General features: G+C 36.0%; 1 protein-coding gene across 1 annotated transcript in view; it reads right to left on the minus strand.

Annotated features, from left to right (window-relative positions):
• angpt4 (angiopoietin 4) overlaps window positions 1–21244 on the minus strand; it is a 43226-nt gene extending 21982 nt beyond the window's left edge. Inside the window, exon 1 of the mRNA XM_077197860.1 lies at window positions 20381–21244. Within this exon, the coding sequence (XP_077053975.1) occupies window positions 20381–20695 (315 nt within the window). The 5' untranslated portion in view covers window positions 20696–21244. The remainder of the gene's footprint in view (window positions 1–20380) is intronic.
• Window positions 21245–23452: the final 2208 nt, after the last annotated feature.

The following is a 23452-nucleotide window of genomic DNA, read 5'->3' on the forward strand; positions in this document are numbered from 1 at the left end:
GGAAAATTGGTAATAGTTCATGGATCAAACCTTGGGGGGTTTGAACCTATAACTTTTCTGTTAACAGACCAGGTTTTGAGCCACTAGAATATATTATGGTTACACAAGGACAAGTACTGAATTACAAGGCTTGAAAGAAAAGGAGGGTCATACAGTAGCTTAGTATTACATCCATCAATATTGATTTTATAAGTAACTTTTATAAGGTACCACAAACATATTAAGCAGCACAACTGTTTTCAACATTGATAATAAGAAATGTTTCTTGAGCACCAAATTAGCACATTCAAATTACACACACACACACACACACACACACACACACACACACACACACACACACACACACACACACACACACACACACACACACACACACACACACACACACACACACACACACACACACACACACACACACACACACATTAGTTTTAGAATGACAGAAATGACCACTTGACTACCTGTTTTATAAACATTAAATAAAATACTAATAAATTAAAAAACTAAAAATTACAAAGAATTATCATATGATATTGCATGATTTGATATATTATAAAGATTACAGACTGCATCATTTCCAAACAAATAAATGACATCATAAATTCCAATAAGTATTTACTCATGGCCTTATAATGGAAATAAGTAATTTTGTTTGAATGTTTTGTCATTTAGGTGATTTACAGTTCACAAACAAAGAAAGTACATTGTTAATGTATTATTACATTATTAAATAATTGAATGAATAATGAATAATAAATGATACATTACATTAATATCTGTTTTATAAGCAAAATAAACATCCTTCAGAATCCCTTTTCACCAACAGTATAAGAGACGCTACACTCTCAGGTCAACATGAAGTCAAAATAAACTCTATATTTACTTTCTTAAACATGTTCCTGGCCTAATTGCATAAGATTCATCAGTGCACGTTATTTTTAAGAAAAAAACGGTTTGTCTTCGTAATCTTTCATCAAAATGTAATAACTTGCTCTGCCTCTGAAACAACTTTCCTTTTCGGGTGACGTCAAAGTCCTCGGCAATCACATTCAGGTCTGCCACCACTTTTCATGATGCAATCTATTCCCAATGGACAAAATAAAGTCTTATCATTATAGAAGTAAAATGTGTTGTGAAGGCTGTTTTTTGTTGTCTTTCTAAAACAAAGAGCCAGTTTAATGCATAAATCTCTACCACCAGAACATCTCAGAAAGTGAGAATGACAGGAACACAGAGAGGTTAACCTTCTCATTAAACCAGTAGCAAAGCAAACATGTGAGCATGTAGATTTCTCCCTGCAGGACGTCTGTACCTCCACATCCACTAAATCTCCTCTAATCCTGACTCCGGCTAAAGGGTCCTCTCCCATCTCGGACATACAAAACAATCAGCAGCTTCCTTACACCTTCCTTTCTTCTGATTCTGCTTAGTATCGTTTTCAATCTTCTCTTCGCATGGGTATTTCTATAGACACACTTACTTAGCAAAGCCTCCCAGCGACATAATTTATTTATAGCTGGCTGGTGGAATGGAGTGTATTATTGTAAGGTATTCATTTCCTAACGAGGATCATTGAACATAACAGCCAGGAGGATTCTCAAATCGCTTTCTAAACAGAGATGGAAATATGCTGAGAAAACTGTTTGGTTAAAACTAATGGACCATACAAATTTGCTGTAGTTCATGTTCAAAAGATACTGTAGAAATGCTCAAAAGCCAAGACGTGATAAAAATTTCTAAATAGGTTAGTTCAGCCAAAAAGGAAGATTTTCGTCATTATTTACTGACTATAATTTCAATTTCAAACCCTCCTTTCTTCTGTGGAACATGAAAGAATTTTTTTTTTGAAGAATGTTCACACTGCTCTTTACACAATTCAAGTGAATTCCACTTCAAAAAGTGAATGGCAAACTTCAAAAAGCATCATAAAAACATCCATACACTTAGAAAAAAGGTACAAAAGCTGACATATTAGTACCTCAAATGTACCTAATTGGTACCAAAAGTGTACATTTTAGTACCGTCTCGGTTACTTATGTAACCCTCATTCCCTGAAGGAGGGAACAGGAGACGTTCGGGAGCGACTGATAGGGAACTAAATGGTACATAACAGAACCTTTTTAGAGGGTACCACTCCAGTGACAGCTTTTACACCATTTTTTTCTGAGGGTGTATGATATGTGAACTATATTTCAGGTCTTCTGAAGTCATACGACAGCTTTGTTTGAGGAATAGACTGATATCTTTCATGGAAAATGTAGCTTGACACTGTGGTCTCCCTTCACTTTCACCAGTTGAACATTGAGCTATAAATTTATCCTTTTTTCGAGACATGCGGTTTTGGAACGACATGAGGGTGAGTAAATGATGACACAATTTTCATTTTTTGTGGGAGAAATGTCCCTTTCATGTAACTGTAACAGACTAAAACAACACTAATACACAGGAAAATTGCTGTCAATGTTTAGCCTTTTTAACACATTTGATTGCGTTCACTCAAACGATCTTGGAATCCGAGATTTACCGCATGTTTACACTGCAAGAAAGCGGTCTGTAGTGTAGACAGCCTCATGAATTATAATGGGAATGTTCTAGTTTTATTGTGTCATGTTTCTTGCTGTCATTATAAACAGGGTTTAAGACTGTCAGAAATAGCCAGTGTCATTCTTCATTCTGCATGTCAATCAGATTTTAGTCTGATCCTGTCAAGATTCGCTTGGACATCCACTAATATAGGCCTGAAAAGCCCAAAGATTGTTTTTAATATAAAAAATACTTTATCCTTGAAGGGTTAGTTTATCCTGGATGCCAGCCCGAACCCTGCCCACAAAATGTTTAGGTCGGGAAGTTCGGTCTGGACTCGATCCGTTGAGGAGCTATTATGCCCGAACAAAAAATAGTTCGGACCAATCAAATTGTCAGGGCGGGCTTTATACGATGATGGACAGATGAGCAACGGTAGCGTAACCATCCACGTCAGCCTAGGGTTAGTTGATCCAGACATGAAAATTATCCCATACTTTACTCACCCTCAAGCCATCCTAGGTGTAGGCTTTATGACTTTCTTCTTTCAGTCAAACACATATATTATATATTATATTAAAAATAGGTTCAAAGAGGTTCAAACAAATAGGGCTGGGCAACAAACTCAAGCTCATCCCACATTTCTCTCTAATTTTGTTTTGTTTTGTTCTATCCTCCGGATTCCACGTCTTGGATTCCGCATTCGTCAATACGTCGTCCGGTCAGAGCTCGCTCTTCCGCTGGAACTTGACTCGTGCATGGCCATTATCGGAAGCCAGTGATTAGATTATAAAGTTATAAATGGATATTATTCTTATAAAAACACATCGCTTTGCTTCAGAAATCCCTTTATTAACCCCCTGGAGCCATAGGGATTACTTTTATGATGGATGGATGTGCTTTTTTGGGCTTTAAAAACTCAGGCTCTATTAACTCCCATTATTAAGCTTAGAAGAGCCAGGATATTTTTTAATAAAACTCAGATTGTGTTTGACTGAAAGAAGAAAGTCATATACACCTAGAATGGATTGAGGGTAAATTATGGGATACTTGTAATTATTTTTTGGGTGAACTAACCCTTAAAGTTCTGTAAAAATGATCAAATATGGAGATACATTACTGACAGGTTTCTAATCACAGAGCAGCGAAGAAGTGTTGGCTCCAGTTTAGTGTTTTGCTCAGGAAGTCAAGAATTCATCATCTACTGAAGCGTCAATCAATATTAATTTTGTCAAATATGAAGATTTTGGGGGAAAAATTAACTTTACTTGAGAAGCAACACTGCATAAAGTATTAAAACTTTAATTAATTGAATATGTGCATTTTGTTATTATGCAGTGAAACACAACAATGAAGAAAATGAGCGGTGCATTTTCTTGCAAAAGATGCCAACTCTATACTAAAGTGTTGAGGCTGGTTACCAGGGTGTTGCTATGCAGTTTCTGTTGCTATAGCTAGATGATTGCATACTGGTCCAAGTCAAAAGAGTATGTGATATTGCTCAAGTGCCATCTTGAATGAAGGTCTGCAAGATATTTGCATGTAGTTTATCATCTGCCAGGCAAAAATACGAGACCTGCATGGTCGCTTTGAAAAGAAACAAGAAGTCACACAATTTGAGGAATCATTCACAAATGGTGCAGGACGAGTTACACAGTGAAGTTTAACACGTGAGCTCGTACGAGTCTGACACAGATCAAATATTTTTAGTGTTTTTTGCTTTATTCAATTTTGGCAGAGGTTTTCAAAAAGGAAGAGCCTTTGTTCACCCTAAACTGTAGTGCATACTGTTCACTGTTCGCTTTTAGGGGTCACCGCACCAGATTTGACAACAAATCATGTCAAATTAGGTCTGACAGTGTAGACGACCTGCAGAGGGAAACTGTTTTTCTTTGTGAGGGTGAGCGGGAATGTGAATCTTGATTATTTTCATCTTTTATATAATAATAGTGATACTGATCTTCTGTATGCATTTTAGCAGGATATTCGGTGGAACACTGTATATAGAAACATTTTTGACAGGCCGTGTCAAGAAGAGTGCCGGTTCTGTCAAGGAATATTTTCCATAAAATCTGTGTGGTCTATACAAGAAGGGGTTTCCGCCCTTATATATAAAAATATATGTACATTAACTGTCTGTTTTGACAAGCAGAAAACACCAGATTCAAGCACAGGTGGTCAAGGGTCTGTCTTCAGTTGTGATGTTATTATACATATTTACTGGAGAGCTATGTTAACTACTCTTGCAATAGATATATTGTTCACAGTATGCAAATTTTCGGTGAGGGTGAGTAATTACTGATGGGATTTTCATTTTTGGGTGAACTATCCCTTTAATGCACATCAGGTAAATTTTTCAATAACTAACTTCGGCTCTACTGCATTCAAGAAGTACAGCCATGTCAATTTTGAAGACAAACAGCTTCAGCGAGTAATAATTAAAGATTAATGATGTTAAAGTAGAGATTAATGATGTTAAAAAATGATGTCTACAATGTTAATGAAAAATTATTAGCACAAGGTATTCTTGCTGAAGGACAACTGCCCAATGCTGTAAACCTCAATGTGCAGTACATTATCCTGTATAATTAGCTGTATATCAATATATAACTCTCCTTATATTTGATTTGTAAGTATTCGACAGTATAGACAATTTATTGTACTCCTGTTCCCTTTTTTTTAAAGGTGTTACAGTTTTAAATGATTGCTTTATACTTCTGATTATATTTGTTGAGTAATGTCTGATTTTTGTTCTTTTCGTTTTGTACTTTTTTTTCTGACAGTGAAAAATTGGATCTAAAAATGCAAAAGTATTTACAAGATGATAATTAGGCGTGGAATTAAAAACTGTGGAAAAACATTGAAAATATTCCAGCTACAGAACTTTCTTCCCCTTCCATTTATTAATATTCCGGGATACAGAGTTTTGAACATCCTTTTATGGATCTGATTTTGAAAATCTGTAGGTGTGAGAAATATTTCTCGTAAGATGAGATATTTATACAGACCCCTGTGTGCTGCCTGGTTCAATTTTTATCATGTTATCTTTCTACTTTAAGACCCCAGCATGCCTCACTGCTCTCAAACATGACTGGACAAACGTGACCTTTCATGCCTTCGTGTGACATTGTGTGTTAAGACAGAAACTCAGGGTCAAAGAGCACAACAAATAATGACCAACATGATTAACATGACTAGATTTGAGCTCAATTTAGCAGGACTGCTTTAGTCACAAGGACTTCCTGAGTTGAAGGTTTGTGTTAATACTTGGACCAAGTGAACTAAATTGTGGCTTGAACATGGCCACAACAAGCAGAACCAGGGCTGACCCGCAGGGAATAATTCCTGCAACAATCCTCACACACACCTCGCTTTTAAACTAAAAACAGATGAACAAAGTCTGTGCTGTTGAGCCTATACTCGCTCTTCACATTTTGCCTCTTCAGTAAAATGGCATATTGATTTTTCCACCCACTCACCATAAAAGCTAAATAATGTGACAAATGTCAGTCATTGATCATTTAAATTGATACAGACATGGAACGTGTTTGGGTCTCATTCCTCATTCACTACTAAATGCATGTATCTGTGTGGAAAACCTTTACAGCATGTGAAGTTTTGTCTAAATTTAAAATAAAATGTGATCAACTCGTATACTTCTGAATGCTAGTGGCCTTAGAGACAAATTCAGACAGAAATGATGCATGTTATACAGTAACTCGCTCTGAGATATGTTACACATAAAAAAATTAAGCATATATAAGGCTCGAAACATGATTGTGTAGTTAAGGTCAGGGGGTTTCAATCTTTTAAATGCCATTGATACTCACATTTAAAAGGCAGCTACATAATTATTTTCATGTACAAAGACCAAATTTAATAATATTCTAAATATGCGTATACTGGTATTTGGAAAATATTTAGTTTCTACACACACACACACAAAAAAAGCCTTTTTAAAAATGTACGAATTCCAATTGTATAGTAAAATTCCATCAAATTGAATTGAATAATCCTTTTCAAATTATTCACATTATGAATAATCCTTTCAATATATTTTTATATTATGAATTAATTTGAATTTTAAATACGTGTAAATATAATATAAAAAAACTAGAGCTTAATAAAACATTTTGTATTATTTTTTAATGGAACAACGTGATTCGTAATAAATGTAAACATTTTAATATTTTTAAATTTATGAATACAAATCACACAAATGTGAAATGATCCATTCTGGTCCATGTTTTTTTTTTTTTTTTTTTTTTACAATTGATTTTTGTCAAACTTAAAAACAAGCAGAAATATTTTTTGGAGTTTTTTTTACATTATTATGTTTTTTCCTACTCATTATATTACTATTATTATATTATATTTAGTTATGACTATATTGCTGCACTGAAGATGTATTAGTTATTTAGATGTATTGTTATTTAGTTTTTTATCTATTTATTTATTTATTTATTTTATTTAGTTAATCTAAACTAAATAGTTATTGAATCATATTTTGTATTATTTATTTTTACACTGTTTTTCTTTAGACCGTTCCACAGACCCCCTAGAACACCGATCTGGCCCCGGGGGTCCCCGGACCCCTGGTTTAAACCTATGTTCAGAGATCTTGCTCCCAATCTCCAAATTAGAGCACAGACTCCTTCACTTGAAATAATTCAGCATGCACTTGTTGTGACAACTGAAATTGCACATAAATAAGAGCACTTGTATGCAATTATTAGTGAATGAGACCCAATGAATTGAGCAGATTTGCATTTGGAGTACATCCCATTTCCCAGGTTTACCACCACTGACCTGTCTGAGACGGTCACACACTTTTCTCTTTATGCCACATATGCAATCCACAACAGAGTCCATGAGGTCTGTTACTGGAGAGGTATCAGGCAATGTTACTCAGAGATGTCTGAAAAACAACTAAATTAGAAGGACAGGACTCTTTGCTAACAGGATTCTTTTTGGAATTTCTATTATCCTAATCCTTAAGGATCCAAATGAGAGAAATGGGGGCCGAATACTTAATGAGCCATTCATTCAGGTGTGTCACTGAGCCACAAGAAAGAATGCAAGAGCAATATATGTGTGTGTGTGTGTGTGTGTGTATATATATATATATATAGCACAACTGGTCTCAACATTGATAATAAATCAGAAATGTACCTTGAGCAGCAGATCATCATATTAGAATGATTTCTAAAGAATCATGTGACACTGAAGACTGTAATGAGAGTAATGATGCTGAAAATTCAGCTTTGATCCCTGGAATAAATTATATTTTCAAATACATTCAAATAGAAAATTGTTGTTTTAAATTGTAATAATATTTTTTATCAAATAAATGTCATCATTTACACAACCATTTTAGGTTGAACTAACACTTTACTAATAGCATACTGTAAAGTTTGTAGAGTTTATAAAACTTAGGAAGCTAACATTTAAAATCCTAAAAGATTGTTACTGTTTTTAATGTTTTACAGGGGTATTTTACCCTATTTAAAATGTAATACTCCTATTGGGAACTATGTGTTCTAAATGACCTAGTTTTGTCATTGAAATTCTACAAGAGAAATCTCTTTAGGACTGGTTCCAAATTATGACAGAAATTCCAATAGGCTAGATCTTTTCAAAAGGGTCTCAGAGTGTCAGTTTATTGTAAATGGGGAATTAACGGTGCATAAGAATGACTGTGTTGATGGTCGGGCTGTGTATGGTGGCATTGAGCCACTAATCCATTATGACAGCGTGCTGTGACGGAACAGGAATGTGCACATAGGAAACAGACTGAACCGGAATATTTCTAGCTTCTGACAGCTAAATATGCTCAATTAATATTTGAACAGTATTAACATACTCTCAAAATCATGTGATGATGTGACAACAAGTTGTTTCCTCAGACAGCAATTCGATACTCATTTGTCATTAATAATGCACCGTATGTTTTTGTGCTATTTATGGATTATGATTAACATTCATCACACAGGCAGCTTCCAGAGAGAGACCGGATACCCAGAAAAGGAAAGAGTGGGATGTTATGTGTCCCTCAATAGCTAAAGTGTTTGGCTTAATGTCAAATGGGAACCCTGTTGAGATTGTGTGTGCATGTTCAGATACATATGTGTGGAGTCTGGAAAATCTCCAATTTTCCCTTTACACTACAACCCAATTACACAAACAGAAAACACAGAGAGGCTTTTAAAGAACAAAGATCCAGCCTCTATTCTCCAGTACTGAATGCTCCAAAAATAGCCCGGGGTCTGAGAACATCCTATTGCTAATTCAATCAGCATGGCTACAGAGAGCCGCCCCACTGTCACAGCCACTGGAGACTTCAACAACACTGACGTTTGTACAGATTCTTCCCACTGACACATGCTCGACCTGATATTATGGTGACTAAACAATATTTCCAAATTGATACTGTATAAAGAAACAGGCTAGTTGTCACATGGAGAAGGAAAAACTAGCCCTATAGGTTTTACATCAAGAGTCTAATTGCATAAATTATTTTTTATTTTTACGGTTAGTAAAGTTGAGTAATTGAGTAGGCTACATATTACACACAATATCGGCAGTTATTTTGTCTGTTTTTGCTCTAGTTTCAAATAAACCTGAATCGTTACACATCTATAAGCAACAAACAGTAGCGGCACTCTGTTCCTGAATCATTTTGAATGAATCACTTGAAAGAAGGATTCAGTAACTTACTCATGAAGTGAGTCATTCACAGATTAAAACTGTGTTCGAAATCGCACCCTATTCACTATTTTCTACACTACTCCAATAATATAGTTCACTTGAAGCAGTGAATAAAAAAGAGTGAGTGAATCCGGACACTGAGTGTGCTGGGAAGCATAGTTTGTGCTTGCCATTTACTAATCATTTGAAATTTAGCAAACTGTTCGCTCCTGTAGAAGTGAAAAGATTTATCTTGAACTCTGTTATGGAAACTAGCATGTATAAATCTTAATTAAACATTTTAATAATCAATTAAAAGATAATTTATACCTTATATTACGCTGTACCCACATTGGACCAGCGGTTTGGAAACTGGATGGATGGATGATTCAGTGAAATTCATTCGGCACGACCCTCGCAGTGCATTTTTTGCAGTATTTTCTAGCCAATGAGCGAACATCACTTGTACACTCGTTATTGTGGTGCATTAAGGGATTGAATGAGTGTACTCGATAAAAGCCACTATGGTTTCAGACACCACTACAAAAATAGTGCCCTATTTAAGGATATAGGGGGCAATTTCTGGACCAGTCTAAATGTGCTTTGAATATTGAAATTCATAAATACAGTCCTTATTGATGAGTCACTGAAAAAGAATCCCCACCACACAGATTATATGATATATGTTGTGGAAGATGATGTAGCTCATAAAAAAGCTTTTTTCTTTTTCTTTTCACATTTACCCCATATAGCGAAATTGTTCCCACTTGGATTAAACATCAGAATTACCTTCTGTCTTCGGACTATAACTCATAAATAAGCCAAAAAAGTGCTTGTGGTAAGCCAAATTTACGATTACAGGGATTTGGTTATGGCTTTATTATCTGTAAACCCATCACAGATGGTGAGGCTTTAAAGATTATGGAAAGCAAATACAAAATACAGAGTTGTGCTAAAAGATGTGAAATATACGATTTGCCTGTCAAAGTTAATGTATTTTTTTACAACACAGTCTGATAATGCGATCTGCCAAGGAGACCTTTAGGGAAGAAAGCAATCCATCGCACTCACTAGAATACAAGAAAGGGAAATAGAGGATATCATATCATGTCATATTTTACACTTTTATTGTATAGTCACCATTTCTGGTAATGCAATCAGATAAGGTTGAAAATCCTCTGCAACTGGCAGTTAAGAAAACATCAACGGAATTATTTATATCCGAGAAGCATTGATTTGAATGAATCATTCATGTTTCCTAACTGAATCAACTGATTCATTGAAACGATTCATTAACAAATTGGACTGTGGCAGTGGATTATGATGCAATAAATTCTTAGTTCATTGTTAATGCTTGTTATCAGACTGTTGTGCAATTGTTTCTGTTATATTCAGGGAAAAGTGAATTTTCCGTTTACGTTTGTTTTTTTGTTTTTTTGTGTTTTTCCGTTATTGCAATGTTAGTGTTTGAAACTTTAAAGTTAGTTACCATTGATGAGAACTTTGTTTGTTTTAATAGCTTAAGCTATAATTCGTCATGTGAGTGTGAAGTGCATGATGTTCAGCTAAACACATGAAGTTCTGTTTGTGCAAAAGCAGACTTTGCATCATCATGGACCCACAAATTGCCACAGCACAATGGAACAGTGTTACTTTAGAATTATTTATATTGTAGTTTTTAATGATATAAAATATTAGCTTTTACTTTTCATTTTTAAATTTAAATTTTATTGGAGTTTAATTTTTAGTATATATATATTTTTTAGTATTTATTTCAGTTTAGTTTTTATTTATGACTGGTTAATTGTAGGGCTTCAGCTTAAAGTTAGGCAATATTTCAAATTTTTATTTAGTTATATTAATTCATGCAATGGGCACATATTCAAATTAACTTTTATATCAATATATTTCACCATGAAACACACTTTGGGAAATGATTGAAAAATATGTCCTGTCCATTTAACACATTCATTTACTGCAATTATATATATATATATTTAAAAAAATAATACAATTAATCACAGCTTCAGATCTGAACATAAATAATCTGACCATCTGACTATGGAAAATGGATAGCTTGATTCATGTTTAGTGATATGAAAATAAAACAAACAATAGTTTGACTTGACATTTACAAGCAACTTTTCATCTATTTCATGCTAGAATAATGCCACTAAACATTTCACATATTTCTTATCAAATAATGTAATGTTTTAATACAATTATTTAAAGGTGGGGTATGTGATTCTCTTTTTTGTCCATTTTTTCAAAATAACTTGAAATCCTATTCCTAACCCACTTACAGCCACTGAGTTAGAAGCACTGAAATGAAAATTAAGCAATTTAATCATCTGTGGAACGGGCAGGACTCGAAAAACTCCAGCCAATCATTTCCAAGACCACCTGGAATCATTGGACAGTAAGTTCGTCAATCAAACGGTCGTACCACACCCCCCTCCCCCCAGGGCGCGTGACCCCCTTCGTGCGCATACTCAAAGCTTGTGACGCATGCGCATCTCGTCAGCAAAGCCGGTTCCATGATTAGTAGTAAATCGTCATTACAATCTCTTGCACATCTGAGTTTTCGCTCGTGCATGATTGCGTGTCCATGTTCTTCGAATGGGTGGAGTCAGAGCCAGCGTTGGAGGAAAGAAGGTAGGACCATTTGAATTGTGTATTTTCAAAATTTACACTAAGTGAAAATAGCAGTATTTTCTTTGCAATGTGTAAATAGTAATTAGATGCTATTCTAAATTGCGGCAGATACGATTTGCACCTCAGTATTGTTGTACATTAAACGATGCCTAATAATAACATCTAAATTATGTTATTGATTACAAACTTTTTAATAGATGTCGCCTTATTGGGACAATAAAGCACTCCCTACACCTACCCCCTAAACGATAAACACTTTATTATTAAACACATTGGAGACTTTATTTCCATTTTTCAAATATTTTCTACATTTTTATTGAAAATAAATGCCTTTCCGATCTGATATGTGATGGGAAAAGGGAGTAAAGCAAGCTCGACAAAAGGCGGATTCAAAACTTTCAAACTTTTCTAAAACTTTGTCGTCTCAGCCAACAAAACGGGCTGTTTGCACTTAGTGTAAAGACACTCCGTTAATTTAATCAGCATATCATGAAATTCTATTCAAATTTGCTATAAACAAGCCTCTCCAAAAACTGCTGCTTAATTTGTATTTTCTAATCTTGGGCCTATGATTTCTCTGAGGTGGAAGGGTTAAGACTATATTTGATTGAGCCAGACTCTACCATCAATTATGATTATCAAAGTAAATGCTCCTCTGGAAGACAACCGTGTTTTCTTTGCAATTCAGATGGAGCTGCAGCCAATCAGAGAGTGTCTGTTGACCCTGTGGCAGACGGGAGTGCAGCTGTGCAGCGAGAACTGTGGTTCCTCTTTCTCTGAGCGAACATAAACAAACACACGCAGGGCTAATGCTCAGGGCCGAGGAACATCCACATGGACGACACCAGACTGAAGGCCCATTGGGTAAATGGCTAAGAAATGTGCATCATGTGGTCTAAACAACTAGAGTAATTGGATTTATTCAAGGATGGAATTGAAGAGATAAAGTGGTTGACAGTTATCTTATATATGATGGTAGCTCTTATATATGATGGTAGCTAAAAGCTAATGTTTTGACATTTTGATATTTCTAAACGGATTTCTGAATTGAAACAAGTTAGGCTTTTATTTTAGAGTGGCCATCACAAAACGATCTAATATATCACAAAACATCACAGGATTTATCAGATCCAAGACTTACTATGTTTGCGCTTTTTGCTGTGCTGATTTCCCTCTATATGATGTCACAGAAGAGGATCTCATTAGCAAAAAAATAGGGTGGAAATTGATGAAAATATGTTATGTTTGAAACATTTTGATTAAAGAAATAAAAAATATTATTTATTTATTTATTTATTTAATTTATTTATAAATGTATAATTTAGCATTGTATAAAATAATTTCATAATTTATATAATATAATTATTTATAAATTTATTTATAAATCAGCTCAAACCAAAGTAATACATTTATTTATCATTTATTTATAGTTTATTCAACTGTGATAAAAACTACAGTAATATGATTTGAAATATATATATATATATATATATATATATATATATATATATATATATATATATATATATATATATGAAAGGTTTTCCAGCATAATTAAATCATTAATTTCAAGGTTTAAAGTAGATTTCGTTTTCCAGATTTTCAGTGTGGCCTTGTACGTTTGCAATAACCAAATATATGACATCAAAATGTACTGCAGATGGATGGACGGATAAATGGATAGATGGAAAGAGAGAGAGAGACAGACAGACAGACAAACAGACAGATAGACAGATAGACAGATAGATAGATAGATAGATAGATAGATAGATAGATAGATAGACAGATAGACAGATAGACAGATAGACAGATAGATAGATAGATAGATAGATAGACAGATAGACAGATAGATAGATAGATAGATAGACAGATAGATAGATAGATAGACAGATAGACAGATAGACAGATAGATAGACAGATAGACAGATAGACAGATAGATAGATAGATAGATAGATAGATAGATAGATAGATAGATAGATAGATAGATAGATAGATAGATAGATAGATGGAAAAGTCATCTACAGATTTGTTTATTATTGATGTGCAGCCATGGAAACGCATGAGTTTTTAATTTTTTTACTATATAAGTAATGGTATAAGAGTCCCATCTGTATCATCTCTTGTAAAAGCATCAATTTTATTCCATATAATGGATTATTGCAATTGTGTAATGTGCCGTTGGAAATTCTGGCTGAACCTGCACAAACTGAAATTTTATACGAAAGTCCTTCACATCGGCAAGAAAAAAACAGAAGTGTAACAAGACAGTGTAAAAAGACAGAGCTGTAACTCAGCACAAGGAAAAGCACAACAGATGGTCCAGTACTTGAGGGTTTTTTCTTTTTTGTTCCTTGTTGAGGGTTGCAACACTAATGGGTTCTCAAGTGGGGACAGAATAGGTTGAAAGCATCTATTTCCATGTGATCTCCATGTTTGACCCTAAAACAGGATGCACATTTATTATCTTGTGCTTTTGTTACTATTAGTATGCCTTTTCAGGTTTTTAAAGCAAATTGCGGAAGACAGTTATCACAGTTTTAGTCGACTGCATATGCAGTGCTGGTGGGGGTAAACTGCTGCTACCAGTTAGTATGAGTTGACTTAGAAAAAATGCCTTTGATCAACCCAAGACAAAACCCTGTGCCACATAAGAACAAACAGCAAACCTCAAGACTCTAATCACTCATCTATAATCTGCAGAACTCGACTGAAAGAAGACCAATGAGCCACTGGTCTGGAATTAGAGTCAGCTATAGTTCCAGGTGTGGGATGGAAATTGGTTTTGGTAGTTCAGTCTTACTGGAAAGCATTTAACTTTAAGACCGTGTGTCCACCGAAGCCTTTTTTCACGCAGCTGGCGTATAATTCCAATTGTTTTCAATGGGAGCGCCGCGTTTTTTAAACGCGATGAGCGTAACGAGGCACTGAGCGTGTATTTATTGTTTTTTAGCTTTTACACGAATAGCGTGATGTTGAATCTAGATGCATGCACAAGAGCAAAGAATGAGAAGTGCTGACTCAAGAACCCATAACCTCATGTCTCAGGACACTTGTGATGCTAGACAAAGAACATGCTTACTTCAACAATGTTTGCTTTCGGTCCCTTATCATTACTGAGACAAACTCCAGGATATAAGCGTGATTAGGACCTAACATTATGATATTATAGCATGATTGTGTAATTAAATTCCATGACGAAGTCCATGAAGTAGAATAATGCCAATATTCACATAGCAAAATCAATGCAATACCACATTTATCAAAGTAAGTTGAGGAAATAAATGTTCTAATTAGCACTGCCTTCAAAATGTAATAGAATATAATCGATTAAGAAGATGTTTTAGAAAATTAACAGCCAAAAGATGATTCATAGTTTAAAACATGAGTTTTTTATTTGATGAAGGGCTTGTTTTGCATTGAAAGGGAATAGTAAAGGTACATTCAAGGACTGACAAATGAAATTCTTTTGGCCAAGCCAAGAACCGTTTTTCACTTATGCTGTTGTTTGCTTTTTTGAATAACATGCTATTTGTCCTGTTTACTTACAGACAATTGAACCCTGTGGAAGCTCAAAATAAAAAAAAGGTAATAGTGACCTTTCTCATACTTGCAAGTTTATTTCTTGTAAATGTCACTATATTTTTCAGTGTTACTGTTATGATAAAAAATACTGTAACAACTGCATAGCAACTCCCTATAGCATCACAAGCAAACACTACTCACATATTCATAGAAACTGCAAACATCTACTTAGTTACTTAAATTACGAAGCAAAACAACAATCTAAGGTTTCCAATCATAGCAGCATGTCACCGATCCTGACAGCTGTATGTGTTCAGTAGATGGACTGCATACAATGCCACTGCCAAAGCGGCTGTAAAGTTAAAGTTCAGCGCTATCAGCAAGGCTGTTGTCGCTCTGTAGGAGTTCTGGCTCCAGGGAAGATCTCCTAATGTTGACTGATGTCAGTGAAAGCAACACAAGCGAGCCCACGTCCAGCTCTTCTCCAAGCCCGGCATCTCTCTTTGCTCTCAAAGACACTTCCCCAAGAATGATAAACACGAGCACAATGTTTGTTTAACAAAGCGAAGCCTTCTGCTGTGATCTGAGCCAAACTCAATATACGTGCATGCATAAACAGAGACGATATTTATAAGAGACAAGAACACACAAATTTAACACATCACTCCCGTTGTGCGTGTTATCCGAACTCAATGTCTTGCTGTGCCACTGGACTTCTGCAGAGATCCAGAACATTTTGAGTTCAAAGAGGATATTAAAATACTTATATGCAAATTTGAAGGCTTGAGGAATCATTCATAGCTGTCAGAAATGTTCAGATCTTTACAGCTGACTCAAGTGAATGTACAACTAATCGAAAATGACATTAAATTCAGTCTGGACTAAAAGTCAGGTTACAATCAATGCAACAATCAGATTCTCTAACACACTCGTGAGTCTCCCGCAAGGGTAAGACTTTCATTTCAAGCTCTCAGAGAACATTCTTCGCAGGATAATGTGTGCTGAGTGAGCGTTTGATGTGTACGGCTCAGATTCGGCACGTTGATAGAGGGAGTAATCACCAGTCCAGCCCCCGCTCGACTCCCAAGGAAGCCCTGCGACCGTGTTTTACGGGATCATTAAAGACAGTGCCCAGACATTATAAACTCAGCAGGATTTGTGTTTTCCCATCCTCTCCTCCAGCGATCCTTCACTCTGTCGATCTCTCTCAGTTCTCCATAGAGGAATGATATGCACAATAGGCCAAAAAAAAAAAATTAGCCAAGACGCTGGAGGCTTGTTAATGTGGTGTTGTATTAGGAGGAACAGCACGTTCTAAAACCAGTCACATGCTGAGAAGTTTTACTGTTGTTGTCTTCTTTTAGTATTTACTTTCTAACTTTCATTTTCTAAGTGGCTCTTTTACAAAGTAATAATTGAGCCACCTTTGCTCAAACAGTTTAAAGTACATTTGGCTCTAAATGTTGTTTTTTCAGCGTCCTTGGAAACGACCATTGATTGCAGAGTGATGAATGCACAGCCGTTACCAAATTGCAGGTCTTATTTCAGTCCTGAGGCCTGCTGACTATTGGCATCGTGTTGTATTGACAATAATTAGGCAAGCATCATAATTATTATTGCTCAAACTTAGGGTTAGGGATTTGAACAAACCCTTAACAATAAGTATTAAACTTTGGTGCGTACTTGTCCTGCACAATTTGCGCTACAGACATGAATGATACCTCAAATCGTGCAGCTCATTGAAGAGAGGTGGGATTTAAGCATTTGATTTAAGCATACAACTATATATCTATATATATATCCGTGTTTTTGAACTAATTAGTTGAATGAATGCTTCAATAACTTGCTTATGGGCTTAAAATGGCTGCCTTCAGAGGATGCATTCCAATGAAGGCACGTAGGAATCCAATGTTAGCTTCACTTCCTGTCTCCTGAGATACCTTCATCTGATTGATTTTTGAAGGCAGCATGTATCATTCGCTTCGTATCCTTCAAGCTAAAGAAATAAAGATGGAGTCTGAAAGTTGCGGTTGTTGGTCAGTTTGTGTGTAGACGTACATTTTTGACCAATGTTTTCCACTTCTGATGTAATTTCCAGCGAGAAATGACTAATGCATAAATATTTGCTTAGTTATCACCAAAGCTTGCTCTATTTTGCTGTAGATCATTAAACCGTTACGCTGCCTCAGAAGTCTGTCTGAAATCAGTTTTGTGAGGCACCTTTTTGCACAAACACTGCCTACAAAATCATTGCCGGATAAGGCAGAAGGGCAACAAGTCAGCTTGTCGCCACGTACTGGTATGGCGATGTAACATGCAGAAAAAGTCACTCCAAAAATCTCCACCCCTAATGCACAGAATTAGATAAAATAAACAAGTGCATATGATTTAAAAAAATGTTGTTATATGAAGAGGTATTTCTCAGCTTCGCATTAACAATTTCTTTTACAATTTTTTCTTCTTCAATACCAATCAAAGCTTTAAGCCAAAAAGTTGTGAATTGAAGTTCAGAAGGTTCTTTTCTTGTTATTCTGCATCCAGTGAGGCTCCCACTCACAGGGGTCTGGGGTTTTGCCATATCTCAAGCTGCTCTAAATGGGACGTACTATCGCTAATCCCTTGGCCTTTGAAGAACTCTTTTCCAGGGAGATCTTTAGTCCATGGCCATTACACAAAAAATAAGCAAAGACTTCAAATGGCTCCTCATGCTTTCCATATACTCCTGTAGTCTACAGTATATACCACCCCTCCCCTATTCTTGTAGTTAATGGAGTCAAATACATGGCATGTCTCCCATTGCTTGTGAATGCCGTTATCAGGTAAGGGGTGAGCAGCAAGAGCAATCTAAGAGAGCATATCCGTTTAGTCTCAGTCATTTGCCTGTAAACTAAACAATCCTCCTCCATTAACATTTTGCCCAATTATACAGCCAGAGCAACATATGTACCAGGCCCTCAAAGGATTTAATAAGCTTGCAGAATACCTAACACTCAAGTCAGCACATTGAGGGGCCTGTTTAAATAGATAGTTTACAAAGAGTTTTAAGTTATATACATTGGGGTCAAAACTCTTATTTTGCATATTTCTGTTTACTTTTCCATATTACAGTGAGCAATTAACATGAATTTCACAGCTTTCATAATGATCAAAATCCTACATTTTTCTCTGACTTTTGGACCTCACTGTGTGTAAAAGCATAATTAGCAAATTTGGTTATAATTTTTATACTGGCATCTTGAGAGAATTAAAAGAGAGCTTTATTGAGTTGATTATATAGGCCTGCATTTCGTGCTCCTTGTTATTTACCAACAATTTAATTCATAAAGGCTTGAATGCAATGAAAGCAGCAAGTGTTTATAATTAAATGACTCTTATCGCAATCTGACCTCTTCTTAAACAGAGTCAAGGGTCGCGTCTCTTTCCTGTAGAGGTGCAAGCTGTCTTCCTTTGAGCCATATTGATTGTCAACTTGGGTGGTGGACTGAACACATAGACACAGATGCAAAACATGCACACACTTGGCAAACTTTCACTCTACATCGCAGCACTTCATCTATTCATTAGCTCAATTAATGTCACTGAGCAAAGTTCCCTTGAAGTGCCAATCAAGACTTGCATTCTTCACATTTGATTGGAGTAATACATCATTCGGCAGTCACTTATGCAGATCAAATGCTTCTCTGATTTTGTCATCTGGCTTCTGTTTAATCGCCACTTCTCTATTATTAGCGAAATGAGTGTTTCATCCATTTATTCAAATGTGAAAGTTCTTGCAAGCTCACTTTGATGTTTGAAATGGTCAATGCACTTAGCTGAAATTACAAATAGACTTCTGTTAATGGAAATCACACATGGCAGTTCCAAAAGCAATGGATGTCTTGGAAACAAATGGCCGAGAGGCTTTCAACAGGTTGTGTTTTTGGAAATGGTGCAGTATTGAGTATTCAAGCAGATCTTTCTTTCCATTCTATTTTTATAAATGTATTTGCATCGCTCTGCTTCTCAAACCAACGCAGCCGACATCTACATCTGGCCATTTGACCAGCATCTGCACCCTAACAGTTCACCAATCTAAATCTAAATGAGCTTCAGGTTTTTACATCTGAAGAACGGTTGTAAATGTTTGCCATGACCGGTACTCATTTTGATTATGATAATTTATTAAATTATGCAATGCATCATGAAATCTGCAACTTGATCATTGTTTTATTATGCTGAAGACACATTTAACTAAGGGGATAATTGACTTTGACCTTTTTAAATTTACTTTTCAAACAATTTTATTTAGACAATTAACTTTTCATTTTTAAAGATAAATTATAGGCTCAGTAATTGTATTTTGTATAAGAAATTGATGCAGAATTCATTGCATATTGTTATAGTAATTATAATCAATCATTAAATTCTGATGCATTGAATTTTCCTTGTCAGATTACAATGCATCAATGCAGTTTCATGCAGCCTTCAAGCTCTCCAGGAAGTTCCTAATAATGATAATAAAGTTTAAAAATCATAATTATGATGGTCACGGTCTGAAAAAGAATTATAAGATTGGTCAACTTCATATTTGTTTTTGCCTTTTCCTCAAACACAGGAAGCTTTTTTTAGCACTAGTGAGTCATTTATATATTATCTTGATTTTTAGCGTTCTAGTGCTGCTACAGAGAATGACGGGATTGGGAAGTGTAGTTTTGTTGCACAAACCTGTCGCTTCATAATTTTCTGGCAAGCTTTTATTCTTCATCTTCAGAGTGCCAAATTGTGAATTAAATTGCACCATCAACATTAACAATTATGATGAATACCGATTGCTTCTGCCATGATTTTGAAATCAGCATGCTTCAGACTTGAAAAAATGTGTGCAACTCGTAAATACAATCATTCCCAAAATGTCTTGAAGGCAGAACTACACCTCTACTGAAATACTGCCAGGTTTGAGGAAGTAAAGGATGTAATGACGCAAGTGTTTCATTATGAAGTCATTCTCACCTTCTGCAGCCACTGCGTGTTGTTTTCCATGGCCGTCTCCAGATGCTGCAGCTTCTGTGAGGACCATTCGCCGTCCGCCGGTGGAGAGTCCCGCTGAACCACGCTGGTTCTGCTCGTCTGGTCCGCTCCACCCTGACAGTTCTCCATCTCTGGAAGGATAAAGGTGTAGCTGCACTGGCCCTGCTGCACGCGGTGAAGCTTTCTCCTCCTCTCGCCTCCTCCACGTCTCCCCTGACCGTTCCCGTTTCCCGAACTCACCAGGCCAATCGCTGCCAGCAGCAGAGCCAAATGCCAACCACCTCTGGCAAGCCTCATGGCAGCGAGAGCAAAAGGAAAGGCCACCTGCGGTCAAGAGAAAGCGCCAACTCAGTAGTTCACGCTCTTTTGATGAAGGAAAACATGGTTGGATGGAGATGAAGAGGCTTTTTGACTCTTTTCTCTTCTTTTCTTCACAGTTGGACTTTGTTCTTTGCTGCAGGACCTTTGATGCTGGAGAAGTTCCTGGTTTCCACAAGGTTTCCCCGAGGAACTGGGCACAGACACTGACCCTTGAGTAACTACAACAGACTCTAACAGATAGATAAGAAGGCAATGAAATAGTTCAAGGAGAATCGGAGACAGCCTGTCTGAATGAGTCTCCCAATCTGTAGGCTCTTAACACGAGAGAAAAGTAAACAAAAGAGGAGAACTTTCCTTCCTATCCCAGAGCGGTGTGTGAAATGACCGGAGTGAGAGAGTTCTGTCCTCTTATCTGGGAGCGAGGGAGTGTGTAGAGGAGCGGGGGGAGGCTGAGGGAGGTCTATTAACACACGTTCTGTCTCTCGTCTCCTCCGCAGCATTTTCTCACCCCCACGGCCCGAAGGATACAGAGAGTTTTTTCTCCCCGGTCTAAAATTGATTATAGGTCAGATTTAGCTCATTAACAACCACAAAATTCTTTCTAAAGTATTATTTTGTGGGCTAGTTGTGCACCATTCAAAAAAGGATTTGGAATGCCTTTTGGAATTTTAATTCAATTCTGGAATTTGAACTGAGGTAGCAAAATAGATGAAGATGTGTAATTAAAATCTAAAATTTAGGAAGTAGAATAAAAAATAAGTGAATTTCAAAGAAATTCATATAACTTTTAATTAGATAAGTATTGTTTGTAATGACAAACTTTGAATGAAAGTTTGAAGCTGACAGGCAGACAGAGATAGATAGATAGATAGATAGACAGATAGATAGATAGATAGATAGATAGATAGATAGATAGATAGATAGATAGATAGATAGATAGATAGATAGATAGATAGATAGATAGATAGATAGATAGATAGATAGATAGAGATAATGCAACATCCTGTGGGGTGTGGCCAGTTAAATCCAAAATCACACTCATGAATTAAAAGGGCTCCAGTTCTTCAAATCTGAATTTTGCACAATCCTGCCTTGAAGATGAGTGATGCATGCGTTTAAAAAGGTTCACAGTTAGGGCAAAATCTTTAAAAGTAAGTTGATCTGCAGTCATTCAGAATAACATTTTAAATATTTAAAGATGGGATTCTGAGGCAGAAACGGCAATTTGTCATTTTAAGTGGTTGTACAAGTACAACTCCATTTTTTTATTACATAAAAATGTTTTACAAGCTTTTTTCAGCCTGCAGATTGATGTTACTTTTCATGAGACTTTTTAACGCACTATGCCCCTTACCCACTTGTTTATTTTTACATAATTCTTATTTTGGTTCAGTTTGTGGTGAGGCTGTGCTCTTGGGGATAGAGTAGAGGTCAAACTGAGTGACTCTTTGCCCCGACTCAAATCATTCTCATGGGAAACACACGAGAGAGAGGGCCAATGCCAGAATGCTCCTCACAATTACTGAAACTTAAGGGCCCTTTTCTGAAGGTGAAACTTTACACGTAGCTATTCACCTTTCCTTTGGGAATACCACAGCCGGATTGATCTGATGTTTATTTTCACACATTGCGCATAGCTCTCCTCCACTCAAGGATAGCTGTGGTTTATTGAGCCTCCAACTCAGTTTTATTTGAGGTGCTTGGCAAGATTGACACGGCTCTTTTAAGGTACGGATCAGGGTTATTGTACGGTTTCCAGTATGTAATCCTGACCTTTTGTAATTGCGATCGATTTACTAAATTTTAATCTCCTTTAAAAGCTATGTAGTTTAATAAGAGTAAACTGGGTGGTTAGCATGCCGAGTAACATGCTATATGCCATCTAAAACTATTAAAAAGATTTTGTTTAAATAGTTTTACAATTTTATGCATGCCGCTTTTAGATCATGCTGTATTGATTGAGAGTCTACACAGTGTACTTATTTATTTGTTTAATAAATGTTGTTCAATATATTTGTTACAGCACAGGGATATTTAGGTAAACTGAAAAAAAGTTTGAAGGGTTATTCTCAGTAAACATGGCAGAAAATTTGAGGACAATTATTTTATTATTATTATCAATTATCGAAAATGGGCTTTTCAGCGTCATTTAAGAAAGTTTGAAAAAAAGTTTGTGGTAACAAAATCTCAGAAAATAATTTTAGAAAAAATATATACATATAGACACTAAAAGCATGGTATTTTAATTTGCAAATGCAAAATTGTCCGGTAAGCCAATGAAAAACAAACATTTAAAAATAAAGGTACGTTTACATGACAACAATGTACTAATAACAGAAAAGTTTTTGCTTTTTTACAGGCGACAATGTTGTCAAAACGATCCCCGTTCACACAGATCTGCGAAAACGATTAAAGACGCTGTATTATTCATGCCAGGCCAGTAGTTGGCGATGTCATTTGTAAAGACAAACCAGGTGTCTATAGACTGAACCGTAGACAGTATAAGAAGTGCACAGAGCCATCTCATTGGAACTCAGTTTAGACAGTTGAAGCCCATTTTTAGCGATTTTTTAGCACTTCCGTTCCTGACGCGCAGACTCAAACCGACTCAAACTAAGCTTGATGACGTGAGCAACCTGTCTGACAGACGTAAATCTTCTAGTAGCTGTGCGTGAAAATTGCCAACGTTAATCACTTCATATGTATTCACTTGCCACATACCGAATTATTTCC

The sequence above is a fragment of the Siphateles boraxobius genome, unplaced genomic scaffold, assembly GCF_051911475.1.
Source record: "Siphateles boraxobius isolate OS27281-9 unplaced genomic scaffold, OSU_SipBor_1 41, whole genome shotgun sequence".
NCBI classification, from domain to species: Eukaryota; Metazoa; Chordata; class Actinopteri; order Cypriniformes; family Leuciscidae; genus Siphateles; species Siphateles boraxobius.